Source organism: Pempheris klunzingeri, chromosome 6 (genome assembly GCF_042242105.1).
Source record: "Pempheris klunzingeri isolate RE-2024b chromosome 6, fPemKlu1.hap1, whole genome shotgun sequence".
Taxonomy (NCBI): Eukaryota; Metazoa; Chordata; class Actinopteri; order Acropomatiformes; family Pempheridae; genus Pempheris; species Pempheris klunzingeri.
This window is the reverse complement of record NC_092017.1, coordinates 20336669-20352544: the sequence shown is the minus strand read 5'-3', so window position 1 is coordinate 20352544 and position 15876 is coordinate 20336669. Positions and strand designations below refer to the sequence as shown.

At 40.9% G+C, this 15876-nt stretch overlaps 2 protein-coding genes across 2 annotated transcripts; one reads left to right on the top strand and one right to left on the bottom strand.

Moving 5' to 3' along the window:
* Positions 1–571: 571 nt before the first annotated feature.
* Positions 572–10933, top strand: axdnd1 (axonemal dynein light chain domain containing 1). Its single transcript, XM_070832232.1, has 25 exons — positions 572–641; positions 1474–1631; positions 1708–1811; positions 2050–2143; positions 2502–2587; positions 2709–2765; positions 2957–3065; positions 3639–3760; positions 4042–4182; positions 4406–4510; positions 4842–4962; positions 5133–5234; positions 5367–5533; positions 5665–5734; positions 5907–6141; positions 6464–6674; positions 6858–6951; positions 7393–7583; positions 7900–7990; positions 8413–8556; positions 8957–9028; positions 9674–9775; positions 9891–9982; positions 10398–10537; positions 10652–10933. Exons 1-25 carry the CDS (start codon positions 572–574, stop codon positions 10762–10764), a joined length of 2991 nt encoding a protein of 996 aa, XP_070688333.1. The 3' UTR covers positions 10765–10933.
* Positions 10934–11020: 87 nt separating this feature from the next.
* On the bottom strand, positions 11021–14133 carry nphs2 (NPHS2 stomatin family member, podocin). The gene is made up of 7 exons (XM_070832428.1): positions 13818–14133; positions 13413–13516; positions 13153–13225; positions 12777–12859; positions 12249–12508; positions 11887–11965; positions 11021–11580 (listed from the first exon to the last, which is right to left on the bottom strand). The coding sequence occupies exons 1-7, from the start codon at positions 14131–14133 to the stop codon at positions 11383–11385; spliced, it is 1113 nt and encodes a 370-aa protein (XP_070688529.1). The 3' UTR covers positions 11021–11382.
* Between the last annotated feature and the right edge of the window lie 1743 nt (positions 14134–15876).

Below are 15876 nucleotides of genomic sequence, written 5' to 3'. Positions count from 1 at the left end.
AAATTAAAATCTAATCAATCAAGATGTATGTTAATGCTTGAAATAAAGCATGAGATTGACGGGTATAGTATTCTCTGATATCAAATACTAAATTCCATTGATATCATTGAAGTATTTTACATCAATAATTAAGCTATTGTTATCAAGTACATGGTCCTAGTTAGTGCTGGGACTCCATTAAATGTAGTTACATTCAAAAGGAAAAAAGGAAAACAAAATCTAAAATATATTATTTTTATTTGTTATTTGTTTATTTGTAACTGTAATTTGAGCTCCAATGTAAATGTAAATGTAAATGTAAATGTAAATGTAAATGTAAATGTAAATGTAAATAGATAAATAAATAAAAATAAAGGTGTACTTCCTGTTGTTAAAATGAACTTCAGTGTCTACGGAAAGCGCTGGGGGTTACCATGGCAACGCGACCAGGAAGTTGAAGCTCAGGGGAGACTGGAAGTGGCGGTTCTTGTTTTTGGCGAATAAAATTCGCCTCTCGCCCCAAATGACTTTGTCAAAGTTTCAGATGTATATCACCAAAACCTTATGGTAGCATCTCCACCGTGAGTCCAGGATGTCTGAGTCCATGAGAGCCAGTTCAGCGCCAAGTTCGTCGAGACCGGAGGAAGTGCTGAACACCAGAGGTGACGTTACTGTGCAGTCAGTGGGGGAGACTAGCTTCACATTACACCGCTCAGCTCCGTCAGGTGGATGATAAACACACAAAACATAAGCTAATGTTTGGAAAATACCACTCATTCTACTACGGCACACATAACTCTGTACTCACAGTAAGTTAGAAGGATCCAGCAGCCACAAACCTTTGCACTGGTGATTACAGAGTGCAGTCACACGGCTAATGCACCTGTTTCTTACATATAAATAGTTTTCCCATAACAAATTTCCATAACATAGAAAGATGAAAATTACAAACATAGGCAATAAAATGAAAGGAAAAAGACAAGAGCAGCTTAAAAAAAGTTGAATTGTCTATGAATTATTAAATATTTAAAAGAAACTACAATTATAATTTGTAATAGTGTCTAGAAATGATATTATATTCTTGAGGGAAACGAATAATCAATAAGCATGTGTACAATAAGTAGCACTTTACTACTGACTGCTTCCCAAACTCTACTTCCTGCTGGAACAAACATATTCTGTCTGATGCAGATGCTCAATGCCTTCCAAAAAATAAAAAATAAATCTGATTTATGTTTTTAATGTTTATCATCTCTGACAATAAAACTGATAGCTTTCAATTTTTCTCTTGAAATGGAAAATAAAATGAAAATGTCCTCCTTTCATTTTCTCCTTATGCCTAGCCCTAATATATTTTGTTAAAACATACTATACATCTATGGACATGTGTAACTTTGAGACACATACATGTATACATACCTTCCAAGGTCAGAGTAGTATACACTACTACGTACTACACACTGGTTTGTTGGAGTTTGTTTTTATATCTCTCAGTTGCTGAACTGGATTTTCACATCCTAGCAGAGGGCAGAAAGACACCGCTTCCTCCTGTCAACACCCAGATCATCCCGGATGAACTGCTGGTCAGCCTCACCTCCACTGTCAGTAACCAGAGCACACTGGGGCCCACTGCACACCATCGGAACTGCAAGGTACATTCAAGCCCCATTTATACCTTAGGTGGTTCTTTCTGTATGGCTGAAATTCTTAAGGTGACTTTGTATGCAGGGCTGTGGAATCAGACGGCCGGATGCAGTCTGGCATCACCCGCTCGGACGCAAGAAATACAAATACTTTCTGGAGCAGCCAACATCCCTGACTGGAGCCGGCAGGTCAGCTACGCGACAACATAAACAGAGCTGTTACTACTGTGAAGTTTCTCCAGATATTAAATTTGAAATGAAAGTCAGTGAAAGGTGTTCTGTTATCTAATGAAATTAACTGCATATACTGTATTCGTAATTATAACATGATTAAATACTTGCTTGAATCAGTCAAAAGTCCTAAATTTGCCCTTTTGAAATCTGCAGATGGCCTAAGGAGGCTAAATGTGCATGTTTTTTTTAATAGGGATATTTCATTCCTGTGTGATGCTATGGTAACCCAGATGAAGACAACACCCCTCCCACCGGTGACGGACAGGAGTAGCATTGGAGACACACAGGTAAGCTGCCTCAGCTGACCTGTTTTGATTTTCTGGCCTTGTTGCAAAAATGAGGATGGTCTGAGAAGGTGCCTCAGCAGTATGTCTGTACTATGAGCTCAGTATAACAGTAACTTGAAAGTTTGTTTAAAAGTTTCTGTTTTCGTCTCTAAACATATTTGGCATGTTTTACATTCACGGAAAGGACCTTAACCACCTTAAGGACATTTTTTACATTCAGTAGAACAAGGTTTTACAGTTTTCTTAAAAACACAGATTTACTGTAATAGTACTGACTTTTAATTCACGTTTATGGCGATTCATCTGTACATATACACATACAGTGTGAGATGACAATCACGGCCACTGTGTCTTTCAGAACTTGAGTGTCTCAGAAAGTCTGATCCCGGACGAATATCACATTGTGAAAAACAAAGGGCTGCGAAGCCTTGAATTCTATGAGGAGTGAGTCTTCTTCATCATGTTCATCCAGTTTGTTCATGTTAACTTTGTATCCTTATATTGTCATTGTCAAACCAGAATTTTGTTTTCTTCTGTCACCTTTGATGTTGCTTCTCTTCCTCAGTGCTTTCACAGTGCAGCTGCAGGATGATGAGCAGAAGTTGCGGGTCTTCCCTTCACTGTGAGTTCAGAAATATGAATTAATTAAACAGATACACCATAGTCGAGTAGTCTTCACTGGGAAGACTACATAAGTAATGGTACAGCTTAATACTACCTAATAATACTGGGTGCCATTAGGTAGGCAAAGTACTGGTAAGTCCTTAAATGTGTAGTAATACAGATTTATGTGTGTGTGCTCTGTGTGTCCAGGAAGCCCAGTGGTAGATTGGAAGTTGTTCAGCTGATGAGGATGATGGATGACATGCTGGTGAAGGCTGGAGTGGATCAGCAGAGCGAGGAGCTGACTGAGCTCTCCGAGGTAAGACAAGCAGAAAGAACACAGGTTGCTTTGTGCCTCTATGGCTGACACTAGTGCTGTACTGCATTCATTTACAGAGAAAAATACATACTGGTACCACTTTTAAACTTTGAAATACCAGGACAGTCGTGTACATATTAAAAAGTACCACCAATCAAGATGCCTATGCTTGTGACTTAGAACAAATACACTGTATATGTAGTTATGTTTAACAGTTGTTATGCAAAGAAAATGAGAAAACAAATCTTTATGCACATGCAGAGCTGGAAGCACTGGAAACTGAAAAATGAATATTGGATTAGAGAACATAAGCCAGTGTTTGAGTTACTGACTGCACACTCAACCCATAGAAGTATGATGAAGCATCTTTTATTAATATGTAGCGCAACATGTTTAGCTCAGTGTTTAAACAGGCTATTTATACAGATTCAGATATTCATATGCAGGACTTCCTGCCTTGTGTACTGTTGCAGTGTGTTACTTTCTGCTGGTAACATTCCTGTCATACCCACAGCACTCAGGAATTGGTGTAGAGGTATAGCCATCTATACAGTGCAATGAAATGTCTTACAGATGGAGGGTCTGCTGGAACTGGTGCAGGTTGAGCAGAACATCTACAACATTGTTTTCCATGAACTGATCAGACAAGTCAGCGTGAGCTGTGCTGAGAGAGGACAGCTGCTCGCCAAACTCAGGTTAGCAGAACGTTTGGACGGCACCTCAATGGTAAAACCTCACAACTGGTTCAGGAAGTTTCAGGCGCCTTATGAGTATTGAAACCAGTTAAAACAAAATGATGGGAATATCGATGCAAATAAGAACATTTATTTCTTTTATTTTCCTTTATTGGAAGTTGATCCTGAAACATAGTTTGATACATCATAATGTGGGAGAAATTTGACATTTTGAAAAAATCTTTTCCAGTAATGATCCCAGGAAGCCCTTTTCCCAGCAGCTCTTGTGTTTGTGTGTCCAGACAGCGCTACCAGTCCCTGCTTGAGCGAATCCCTCGCCGTCTGAAGGCCCTGCACACTGAGGCAGTGGCACAGCGGGCTCTGGACCGCCGGCTCACAGAGGAGATCCACCGCATCAAGACATCCATCCAGCAGCTCAGCACGTACGTAGGTTAGGTGTCACGTTTCTAGGTCTTGATGATTAAATTGATGATTAAATTAAGTGTGTGCTGTTTAGACCATATTCATAAAGTAATTCTATTTCAAGGTTAAATAATGAATGCAAATTATGAAATAACACTCAATTTAATATGTGAGTATGAAAATTGTGTGTGGTCATTTCTTTGTGTATGTGTGTGTGTTTATGGGTGTGCATTTACTTCACAGGGAACTGTCCAGAATCAGAGACCATGATACCCTTGCTTCTCAGCAGGCGGAACTCGCTCACCGGCAGCTGGCTGCGGCACTCGATCAGACTAACACCAACACAGAGTCAGTTCCTCATAGGACTGAACTGAACTGCAGTTCGTTCAGTCGGGGGGATGTGATTTATTTCAAGCAAAATGTATTTGCACCTTGATCAAAAAAACGAGTAATACTGTAGAAGCAATTCTTTACATTCATGAGATACCAGGTACTGCTATCAGTGCATCCCTGTTGTACCTTACACAGTAGCAGTAACTGCATCCTTACTTCATCAAAAATGTGCACATTCAAGGGTTTCGAGGGAGAAAGAAAACTTTTCTGAACATTTTTTGAGATGAAAGCAGTGCAAAAGTACAAAGCGTGACCAGGTGTTTCCTCTCAAATGGTCTCTTCTCAGTGTGGTCCAGGGTTACCACGAGCTGTATGAGCTGCAGAGGGGTCGCCTTGAGGCCCAGCTGCTCCAGATGACTGAGGAGAGAGACTACTGGAGCCAGTTCACCCTCTGCCTCGCCCTCAAGGTGTGTGAGCCATGAGATTTTTTCTTTCCTACCACATTTATCAATGGGTGAGAATTCACAGTAAGTTCATTTTTGAGTTCTATCAAATTTCCACTCAAAGAAGCTCAGTAAAAACAATATTAATTGAAGTTGATCCAAATGAGTTTAGAGGCTTTTGCTGTGATTGTCAGGTGATCAGTGTGAAGAAGCTGCAGCTGATCAGTCAGCTGCATATCATCCAGCAAAGCTGGAACAAGACAGCAGAGCACTGCAACCTTTACCTCACTTCAAAGGTAACACTGTAGTTCCTATGTCCTAACACTTTCTCTGTTCCTCCTGGCAAAAACACTTAACGTCACCAATGACTCTTTGTAAATGAAAGGTTCAATTGCACTTTGATAATGATAGTGCCCATCCTGCTGTAGGACACAGAGGACCTGAATAGCATCATGGAGGTTTCTGACCACTGGAAAGAGCAGCTGACAGCTTTCATGTCCCAGCTGAAGATGGCTGAGCATGCTCAGTGTGAACAGCTTAGTGCCATCCAGCAAGGCATTGCCAAATGGCTCGCAATTTGCACCACACAAAACAAGTAAGAACAAGATACCAAAGGTGATTATTTAATGTTTTGTTATTATTTATCATTATAAAGCACCATCAGCTAAAGCATTTTCTTAGATCTATGTGTGTATTCTGCTCAAGCTGTTCTTTCTCTATTTCAAGGTGTCCTGAACCAAAATATGACAGAGCTTCACTGGAAAGGGTTCATGCTGATTTGAGGCAGTGGTCAAATGTAAGACAGTACATTTACTTTCTCTGTGTGTGTGTTTTTCTCATTGTGGACATTAATGTTATCTATCTAACTCTCATAAGTGGACATTTTGCACTTTGGGTCATACAGTACATCTAGTCAACATCAAATTTTCCTTTGCTGTCCTAAAGTCTTCATCTGTGCTTCTCTGCAGACGTTGTCCCTTCAGTGTGAGCGTTACCAAGGTGAGAAGCTGCTTTGCTGCCAGCAGACACTGTGCAAGCTTAACTGGGTCCAGGAAAGATGGCTCAATATGAGCCTTCAGCTGTTGAGAAGACACCCTTCTCCCAACGGTGAACCCCCTGGAGGCCAGCAGGCACTCGGAGAGCTGGACAGGGTCCTGCCTGAGCTCCTCAAACAGCTGGACACGCAAGTCAGTGGAGAGAGTGGTGAGGGCTGATAGAGACATATTTCTTTGAATTTTAAATTAGGTTAAAAACTGTGATTTTGAGTCCAACTGGCAGGCAAGTGAAGTATACACTTTCAGTTGGCACTGCCTTAGTTTTACTTGATTGTAGTACAAATGGATGTGTATAAATAGAATGGATGACAGCTGCGAAATCAGTGTGGTACTGACACACACACACAAACAGGCTATAGTCACAAAATCTTCACGTCTCCTGTTTTTTCTTAATGTTTTAATGGGTTTCGGTATGCAATATCATCCTTAAGATATGGAGCAATGTGTTGATTCCAGCTATGCTGTTTCAGGGATCCACGACCAAATCACGTCACTGGTCGGGTTGATGGAGTCTTGGGTTTCCAAGCTTAGGGCTGTGATTGGCAGGCAGGAAACAATATCTGCCTCTGATTGGTTGAAGCTAGAGAAGGCACTACACAAGTGGCAGAGTTTGACTGAAGAAGCCTTGCAGAACGTCTCCAGCATGCAAACGGAAAAGGATAAAAACAAGCCCAACATATAGTAAGTTTGTCGTTCAGTGACATAACTAGTTATCCTAATCTGTCTCAAAATACTTTGTCAAAACAATGAATGTGACCTATGATAAGAAAGAAAGGCTACATGTGTTTTGATACTGAAATTTTACATTATCTGGCTGTTCTGTGTTTCTGTTGTGTTATGTGTCTTGTTTGTTTAACCAAACAGTGCAGAGACAGAAACGTTCATAGGCAAAGTGCAGGAATTCATAACCAGTCTGTCCAACTTCACTGATGGTGACAACCAGAGACTCAGTGATGAGGTGAGCACCAACCAAGGTCAAACTGTCAAAGGAAGTTTACTACTTCTCCACTTCTCTTTCTCACTTTATAATACTTCCCTCCTTCTGCCCTGCCCTTTGTACTGTCAGGTTAACTGCCTGAGCTCTTTCTCCAGCAATGGCTCTAAACCACATTTCTCATGTGGAACTTTGCTATTTAACCCACATATTTCCAGGTAACCCCTGCCTTCTTCAGTACTTTCTTTGTTTCTTCTTTTTTTGTCACTTGTTTGTCACTCAGCAGCTCTGCTAGAGCACTTGTGGTTTCAGTCCCTGTCGTTCCCTTGATCAGGGACATGTCCACAATGGTTGCTGAGGGAGAGGAAACGAATTTCCTTTTTGGGGGGCTTTTTAAAGATTAAAATGATTTGCTGTAATGACACAGTGTCCTATCTTGAGTTTCAGTTTTTCCTCTCCCATCAGATCAGCTCCATTCACATGGCTCAGACACGGTGGATGTTGGATCTGTTGCTCCTCATGGTGCCTGAATATAGCGATGACCAGAACCAAGAACAGGATCCCCGCTACATTATGAACATCTCACTACAGACACTGGATGAAGATGCCAAGATCCTGGCTGAGAAACTGGATTGTTTTTCGAAAAACATCACCAGGTACCAGAAGTTTTTATCTGTTTTTACAATCTACAGTTAGGCAGATGCTATTAACCACTGTAACTAACAATTAATTTTGAAATTAAATGAAGCTACAGCTTATACTGCCTACCCTTATAAGTGCATACTTGTACAGAATGGAATTTTACCACTGAGTGCAGTGATAGCATCTTTACATTATAAAAAACTAACAACACACAGACATGAAATGATGGCTAAAGTATGTGTTGTTACTTTAAGATTGAATGATTTCAGACTAGATGACGATATGTAGAGGAGGATTTAATCATCAGAAAATGTTTGCTTTTCTTTCCAGCTCTTGCAAGCTGATTCTGGAGGAGCAGATTCTTCAGAACCCACATGAGGTTGAGGGTGAAAATGAGATGAATGAATGCAGCAAGCTGCAGGTAAACAAAAACAGAATTGAATAAATAGCAAAGAATTGATAGTAGCATCTGAGCAGCAGGGCTGTAATGGTGGCTGCTCACTTTACAAAGTGAACAGACAGACTTCTGTGCCAACACAAGTGTCTCTCAGCTCTTCTTTATCAGAGTGGCTTTACAATTCATATGGCCATCTCAAGTTGAGATATAGACATGTACACATACCCATGTTCATATATAGTAAGATGTGAATTTAGGGCTTAAGTAGCCTTAATCAGCCTAAATCAAAGCTCTGTCCTACTTGTTGTGTGTACAAATATTACAAAACTCCAGAAGAGGGAGCCAAAGTGCAGTTACAGATGAGAGTATGATAAGCTAGGCAAACCTACAACTGTGTGTGTGTGTGTGTGTGTGTGTGTGTGTGTGTGTGTGTGTGTGTGTGTCAGATGGAGTCCTCTGATTGGGTGGAGACCTGCATAATCCTTCTCTCAGGAGTGAAAGGTGGTCCTGTGGAGCTGCCTGTCAGACACGCTGACCTCACCTCCAACAGTGATGTCCCGGTCTCTCCAGCAGACAGCATGGAGACTCTGGTGAGTCAATGAAAACACACCCCACATAGACCTAATTTTCTATTATGATGAAATTATCAATTTAAAACAAGTTTTCTGAAAATGAGCCAGGCCGTGGTTGTTCATGTATTTTAACTTAAGTTAGCACTTTATTATTGGAGAAATTATTTGAAAATCTGGTGTCAGGTGACCAATACTACAGTGTAGGGCTGACTTCAGAAGAGAGACTGATCAAGTGTCAGATTTCACTACAGTCAAGGTCTGAGGTGGCATCAGTTGTTCAGTTGTGATCACCGCAATACAAAGTTTTAGACATTGTGAGAGAAATTAGAGGGACACCAAAGCATAATTTTGTCAAAAGTCAATGTTTTGTGATTTTCATGATGACTATTTTCGTGTGTGTGTGTGTGTGTATTTACAGGTGAATGAGGTTTCTGCAGAGCCTACAGTGGGCAGTGAGGTTAAAAACGAGACTGAGACAGAACCGAGAGAGGTGAGCACCAGTGAAAAACTCAGTAACTATTTAGACTATACTTTGAAAAACAGAACAAAATTCAATCTGACTTCACATCTCTAAACTCAGGCACTTGTTACTGAACTTTGCTGTAGATGTACAAGTTTAAATAACTAATTATATAGCAATCATTTTCTAGTGAGTCAAATGTTGGAAAAAGAAAAAGGACATGGTACACTTATGATTAGTGTGGCTTTGACTACAGTATAAAATAACTATAACGTAGGTTGAATGATGACATAAACATTGTTTGCATTTGTTGTGTGACATTCACTATAATTTGTTAGAATTATAATATGCAATAGATAATGTATTCAACAATTACCAATTGAATGTTACTCTTCCTTCTCCACAGTGCAATGCTGAAGGACTAGAAACACAACAAGAGGTTTGTCAGGTGTGAATATAGTTTCAATTAAATGTACTTAGATACATAATGCACTTAGAGATTTTAGTCTGCAGTCTGATCTGAAAAACAAAAAACTAGTTTGTGTATCAAACAACACATTATACTCATTGTTCCCTCTGGTCAGTATCTCAGAATTTGGAGATTTGTTGAAGACAGAACACTTTTAAGGAAATAAACTCGAAAAGCTAAAAATGAACATTGTTGTTGTCCTGCAGGATGAGGTAACAGTTAGTGAGAGCCCAGTGGTGAAGATGATTGGCTATGATGGAAACATCACGCAAAGAAAGCTGGGAGTGGGCAGCGTCCACCTGAATGGGGTCAGACAATTAAATCACACACTTTTCAGTGTTAGTGCCTTTGCCTTGCCTTTCACTGTGCATAGAGCTGAACAAAATGCCTGTGTGTCTCTCTGACCATCCGTCTGTCGGTCAGACTGAGGAGCTGGTTGTGTCTCCAGTGACAGATGAAGCCAAGAAAGCTTTTAGTGATCTGACTACAGTAGCACTGATGCAGCAGGAACTGCAGTAAGTTAACCTCCGTATTATAATTTTGGAATACACTTTTAATATTATCAATCACATTGCGTACTGTGAAAATCTGTTTTTTCTTGGGGGTTTTATCCTCCTTGTGTTTTCCTGATACCAATGTTTATCCAATTTTGGAATCATTTTCCATGTACTGTTTTAACTATTCACTGACTATTAGCTTTTGTTCAAAATAAGAACTGGGGAGCCAACATGAGCAGCTATTAACACCATGACTGAACAGCCATGTTTTTGTACTGCCTCTCATAATTAGCCAAACCATCCAGGAAAGAAGTTTGTTATTGTCTGTAATTCAAAAATAGTTCAGAAATGTAGTGTGGGCCTCTATTACTTCTATTGACTTGTGTATGTGCAAAGGACTTCTAGGTTAGAGTTCTCTCCATGTGTTTGTCAGTGATTCAGAGCTGCGGTTCCAGACTGCCGAGCAACGAGCCCTGACGGCTGAGGAAGCCCTGCAGGCAGCGCTGGAGAAGATTCAGGACCTGGAGAGACAGCTGCAGGGTCGGCTCAGTCTGGAGCCCAAAAGTAATGAAGGTACAGACTAAACAAAAAGTGTAATGTATGTAAATGTAAACGTGTGACTGAGGCAGAGAGAAAATAACACAGTATTGAAGCTGGAGGTAGTACATGTCTGTGTTTGTGTTGCAGAGAAAAAGAAAACACCACCACCTACCCCACCACCAATAGCACCCCCAACTCCGAAGAAAACCACAGCTGAAGCCAAACCAACAAGCAGCACCAAAAGGACCAAGAAACGGTGATCTGTCATGTGATCAGACGGTGTTACAACTTTATTTGCATGAATGGGATTGCCAGATTAATGTTAGGAGGAATATTTTTAAAATCTCTTTTTTCTCCGTTGTACCAAAATCAGAGAGGAACACTTGGCCTGCACCCCATCAGTCACACCCATAAAACCAGTAAAAGATACGGGAATAAAACACAAGAATAAACAACTGAACTGAACTGAATACAACAATGTTACCATTCATGTGATGGCTTGCTGTGCTTTTGCTTAACCTTGTTATGTCTTTTTGTTTCCTTCCAAAAAATAAAGTTTCTGCAGATGTCACATTGTAGAAAGACTCTTCTGGAACTTTTCAAGACATGAGAATTGTCATATTGCAACACAAGTCCATTTTATCGACAGTAGAGTCTCTAAGACCCTTCAGTGTCAAAGCTCACCTGTGTAAACCACTCAAATTCCACAGCACTCAAGAAAACAGGTACAATTACGTCATAATTGTACTTCACTGTTGCTTTTAACATGATCAAAATCTCCTGAGACTCTACTTTACGCTGAGAATTCCTGGCTCACACTCACTTTTGTTAATTAATTAATTAGAAAATTTCAACAATTAAAAACATTTAACAACCTGTCACATCATTGGCGAGTCTGTCTCTGTCACATCTCCCTCTCCTTCCACAGCAGGGGGAGGAGGGGGTGGCAGGGATGAGAGGTCAGGGGTCACGCTGAGGAGATCTGGGGGGAGTGGAAGGACCAGGGCAGGATGGAGGTGACGGAAGGAAGCCCTGAAACCCTCCCAGGCGTCTCTCTCTCCTTCTGCTGCTTTTACCTAGAGGAGAGAAGGACTGGTTGCTTTACAATGCTGCTGAGAATGCAAAATGTATGCTAATTCTATCAGCGTTCTTATATATAGTATAGTTCAGCTTCTTACTTTTCTACTGTTCTATCTTCCAAAAGTTTATATAAAGTTTTATAGTAATGCTGATAATAATACAGTTCCTGGGTTTGTTGTATTTTTAACTTAATGCCATATTTGAATAAAAATCAATGAGCCAGAACCATTAAAATGCAAAACAAGCATTAAAATCTAAAGACACTAAACATTAGATTATAAAAAGCTGGTATAGTTGCTCACTCTGGCCTGGTGTTGTCTCTTGGTCTCAGCCTCAGCCATCAGACTCTGCTGTAACTCCACAGGAAAGCTGAGCTCGTCTCTGACAGAAAATCAAACACAAGCCCGGTCAGCAGGAAGATCACAGTACACTACAAATCTCTACATTCCTCTTCGCTGCAGGGGAAAAATCCTTTGTACACAGACAGAAGTCGTGCCTGCCCTTTGTATTGAACAAATCACTGCTGCCACAAGATGTAATGTCCTTTGTGATTTTTAGTAATAGCTGTAGCTACTCACTAAGTCAAATAGAAGCATCTTAGGAAGGTTAATACAAAGATAAATTACAACAAATGACAACCAGGAGTTTTTATCTTCACTCTTACATATCTGCTCTCTCCACCCTGAGGCCCCAGCGGCAGGCAACAGAGTCCACGGCTGCTTGTATCTGCTGTCCGATCCTCCTCCTGTGCTGCAGGATGTGGCTGAATGTGTGCTGGGCGAGAGAGTCTCTGACCACTGCCTGGACCAGAGTCTGCAGCACTGTGGTCAGACTGGACAGGGCTGCGCTGCAAAGAGCCACATTCTCTATCTGGTAATAACACACTGCACTCAGCTCCAGCTTCACCAAATCCTTCGTCACCACCTGAGTACAGATGTATGAGAGCAATTCAGCCATTGTCACTGTCTGGTGCGGGGTACACCTCATTTACTTGCCATCCTAAAAGGTTGAGGAACACTGTGTAACAAAGATGGAGTCTCACTTTCAACGATAAATACGGTGGATCTCTTAATGAGCTCTGAAAGACTTCCTGTATGCTCATTTAATCAGTTCAGTTGATTATTTTAATCACATTCTACATATTGAGTTAAATGTGAATTTGATGGTTGTGTTTTTGCTCATTATTCTGTACCGTGTGAAGAGGAACCTTCATCATCTTCAGTCGGATGTCGACCTTGTGGCACACATCAAGGATTGGGAGGTAGAAAAGAAGGCCTGGAGAAACGGGGGAGAGAGATTTGACCCACAGACGGATTTCTAACATAAAGTATGTTTTTTTTTTTATTTACCTTTTTTGACTTTTGTGTGCTACCAAACATGCAGGTTTTTTTTTAACTAAACTTTTCATGGTTCTGTAGCCAACAAAAATGCAACAGCAACTAAAGCACTGACACACATCCTCAGAAACGGCAAGTCAACTCTTTTGGCACATCGTTAATGTAGTAAAAAAAGAAACTCAAGGTTTTAAGCTGACAGATGAGCATGAATATAACAACAACAGCAACAACCTGGTCCTCTGGGTCTTCCACGCAGAAGGTGACCCAGTCTGAAGATCACAGCTCTCTCATGCTCCCTCACTACCTGTCAGTCAAAATGACAGAAATCACTCAGTCTGTATGTGTGTGTATATATATATATACACACATATATATCATCATCATCTTCTCTATCATTGAAAGAATTTCTGCTGAAGACATTACTCTCATTTTTTTTACGTAGATCACTGCTCAGTGTTTGGTTTCTGTTGGGTCAGTGGTGCAGTACATACTTTGACACAGAACCAGATGGAAAGGGGGAGGAAGAGGAGAACCAGAACCAAGACGAAAACCATCAGCAGCCACTCAAACACACCTAGGTTTTTGCGCTTCAGACCTGCAGAGATCCAAAGTGCTTAGTATGAGGAAATCCAACCAAGATTATCAGTTTAAATAGAAAGACATCTTAAGAGTTACTTCAGTTATTTTGTTAATGTTAAAAATGCTGTGACTGAATTTATTTGTATTATCACATTCCTGAATTTAGACTAGTATTTTTTTCTGTAATTTATTTCGAATGTATGCATCAAGAAATTTAAAATAAAGAAAACTCAGGTCACAGGATTATATATTTCTTAGAACAATACAAAACTAAACATCCACTGCATACACAGGCTTTTCCTCAGGATTTGACTTACCGTCCTCCTGCTCCGCTGTTTCCAGGAGCCCCAGGTTCTCCTCCTTGACCTCGTCCTCTCTCACGCTGTCTATGTCCACCACAGTGGATTTCACCTTCACATCTATCTCCTGCTCCACCTTCACCTCATTTGTCTCTGGCTTCTCCTTCTGTTGCCTCTCTTTCTTCACCGATGATGCCTCGGGCACCCGGCCCGCCCTCGATGGCCTTTGCTTGTGACTTCTGGGAGGCACCATGGCTCCCCTCTCCCTCTCCTTCCTGGGCATCGTTCTGGGTTTTGGAGGGTGGCTGTGGGTGACGTTAGAGGACCTCTCCATCCCAGCTGGAGGCTCTGCAGTAAAAAGCAAAGACGTGCGTGGTGGCTGCTGGGATGAATGAGGGAGTAGGAGCAGCAGCAGTGGGAGGGCCAATTACCACCCACTCTGTTTATCAAATAATTTCAGGCCAGGGAACTTTTGTGAGCATGATATTCAAGATGAGCAAACTTAAATAAAAGAAAATGCTCAGATAATAATATGAAAAACATCATGATACCGTAATAATGATGAGTTCTCATGTACATGTACAGGTCAACACTTGACAAGCAAAAAAAAGACCATCTCTCTCCATCTTGGATCAAAACCATTTAAACATCTGTATTTGTCCGTCTCTGGGTCCATTTGTTTGAATTGCATTTCTTCTCTGATTAAACCAGTACCATGCTGAGAGTTTATTTTTTTTGTAGTCCAGCATTCAGATTTTACTATTGGGAAACAGTGTGTCAATGGTGCTCAGGGAGTGACAATGTGTCTTCAAATGGGAATTTGCAGACTCAGGCCTCTCCGTTCCAAAGAGCTGATGTGGTTTTTCCTCTGTTTTTACAGTATAAGACCCACAGTATCCTCCCTAATGAATCCTTAATTAAAATGAATTCCATGGCCTACATGTTCTTGAATCTAACTGCGTGCAAACCAGGCAAAGGGTCCTCTGATCAAGCAGTCACGGCTGAACCAGGGGCCAAGTTCCTGGTGGTCTGAAGTCCAGGGCCATGTGATGAAACATGGCACATAATTCAAAATAGCCTGCAATGTGAAATACTGTGTGTGAGGAACATTGTCCTGATATATACAAGCTAATTTTACAATGTATCAACCATATTTAGCACATTTTGTGCTGGTGTTATTTAGATTGTATTAACTCCTCTGTTTTATTTTTTTTACAGTGTGTCAGTGTATTGTGATGAGTAGTGTGAATGTGTATTTTTGTACTGTCAGTAAACTGTGCTGACCCCAGGAAGAGTAGCTGCTGCTATGGGGATTCATAAAATTCTGTTTTTCTTCATACATTTTCATCCCTTCGGCTCAAACGCACAATTTTACTGTAACGAAACTGACCAGAAAATTAGCGACGACACACACGTCGCTTTTTTCTTCCGAGAAAATCATCATCGCGTTAACAATAAACGATCTTTGTTCGCGGTGCTGTAACAGTAACGCTCTGACCAGGTTAGTTATTAGCCACAGAGCCAGCAAAACTAACGCTAAAAGAAACGGCTGTGTGTTTTAATTTATTTTAACCTGAAGTTTTGGCGAAAATAATTTACCTGTTGACAACAACGTTGTCAACGTAGCAACAGGTAGTGCGGTGTGTTTGCAACAGGTCTGGAGGTGAAGGAGACCTGAGGGGCGGGCATCACCGTGGAAGGGTGCGGAAAAGATACTGAAGACTCGGGGTAAAGTAATGTCCTCAGTTTTTTTTTAGTCCGTATTTGCACTTACAAACACTGTTTAGTGAGTTATTTAAAAAAAACAAACTTAATCCGAATTGCTGCAGCGGCATCCAACGTTAACCTCGAGCTTCTCTGTCCTGCAAAATGGCGTTCATCTTTGAGCTAAATAGTTGAGTCGTGTGTAAATGGCGGTGTAAAAGTTGGTGTTTAGTCGCTAGATGTTAGTCTTTCTTACAGTGTGGGTGTGTTATTTCAAGAAGGTTTTTACGGGCCTGTAATGACATCAAACTGCTGTACAAGTGTTGTGAGGTAACGATCAAAGATGGCCGACTGCGAACAGGCTGTAATATAA

What these genes read in the sequence shown, in the direction of transcription:
- axdnd1 (XM_070832232.1), top strand. Translation starts at nt 572, where the DNA reads ATGTCTGAGTCCATGAGAGCCAGTTCAGCGCCAAGTTCGTCGAGACCG. An exon ending in ATTTGAGGCAGTGGTCAAAT is followed by an intron (nt 5,735 to 5,906) that starts GTAAGACAGTAC and finishes GCTTCTCTGCAG; the next exon opens with ACGTTGTCCCTTCAGTGTGA. An exon ending in AAAAACAAGCCCAACATATA is followed by an intron (nt 6,675 to 6,857) that starts GTAAGTTTGTCG and finishes TTAACCAAACAG; the next exon opens with TGCAGAGACAGAAACGTTCA.
- nphs2 (XM_070832428.1), bottom strand. Translation starts at nt 14,133, where the DNA reads ATGGAGAGGTCCTCTAACGTCACCCACAGCCACCCTCCAAAACCCAGA. An exon ending in CCATCTGGTTCTGTGTCAAA is followed by an intron (nt 13,226 to 13,412) that starts GTATGTACTGCA and finishes TTTGACTGACAG; the next exon opens with GTAGTGAGGGAGCATGAGAG. An exon ending in TGAAGGTTCCTCTTCACACG is followed by an intron (nt 12,509 to 12,776) that starts GTACAGAATAAT and finishes ATCTGTACTCAG; the next exon opens with GTGGTGACGAAGGATTTGGT.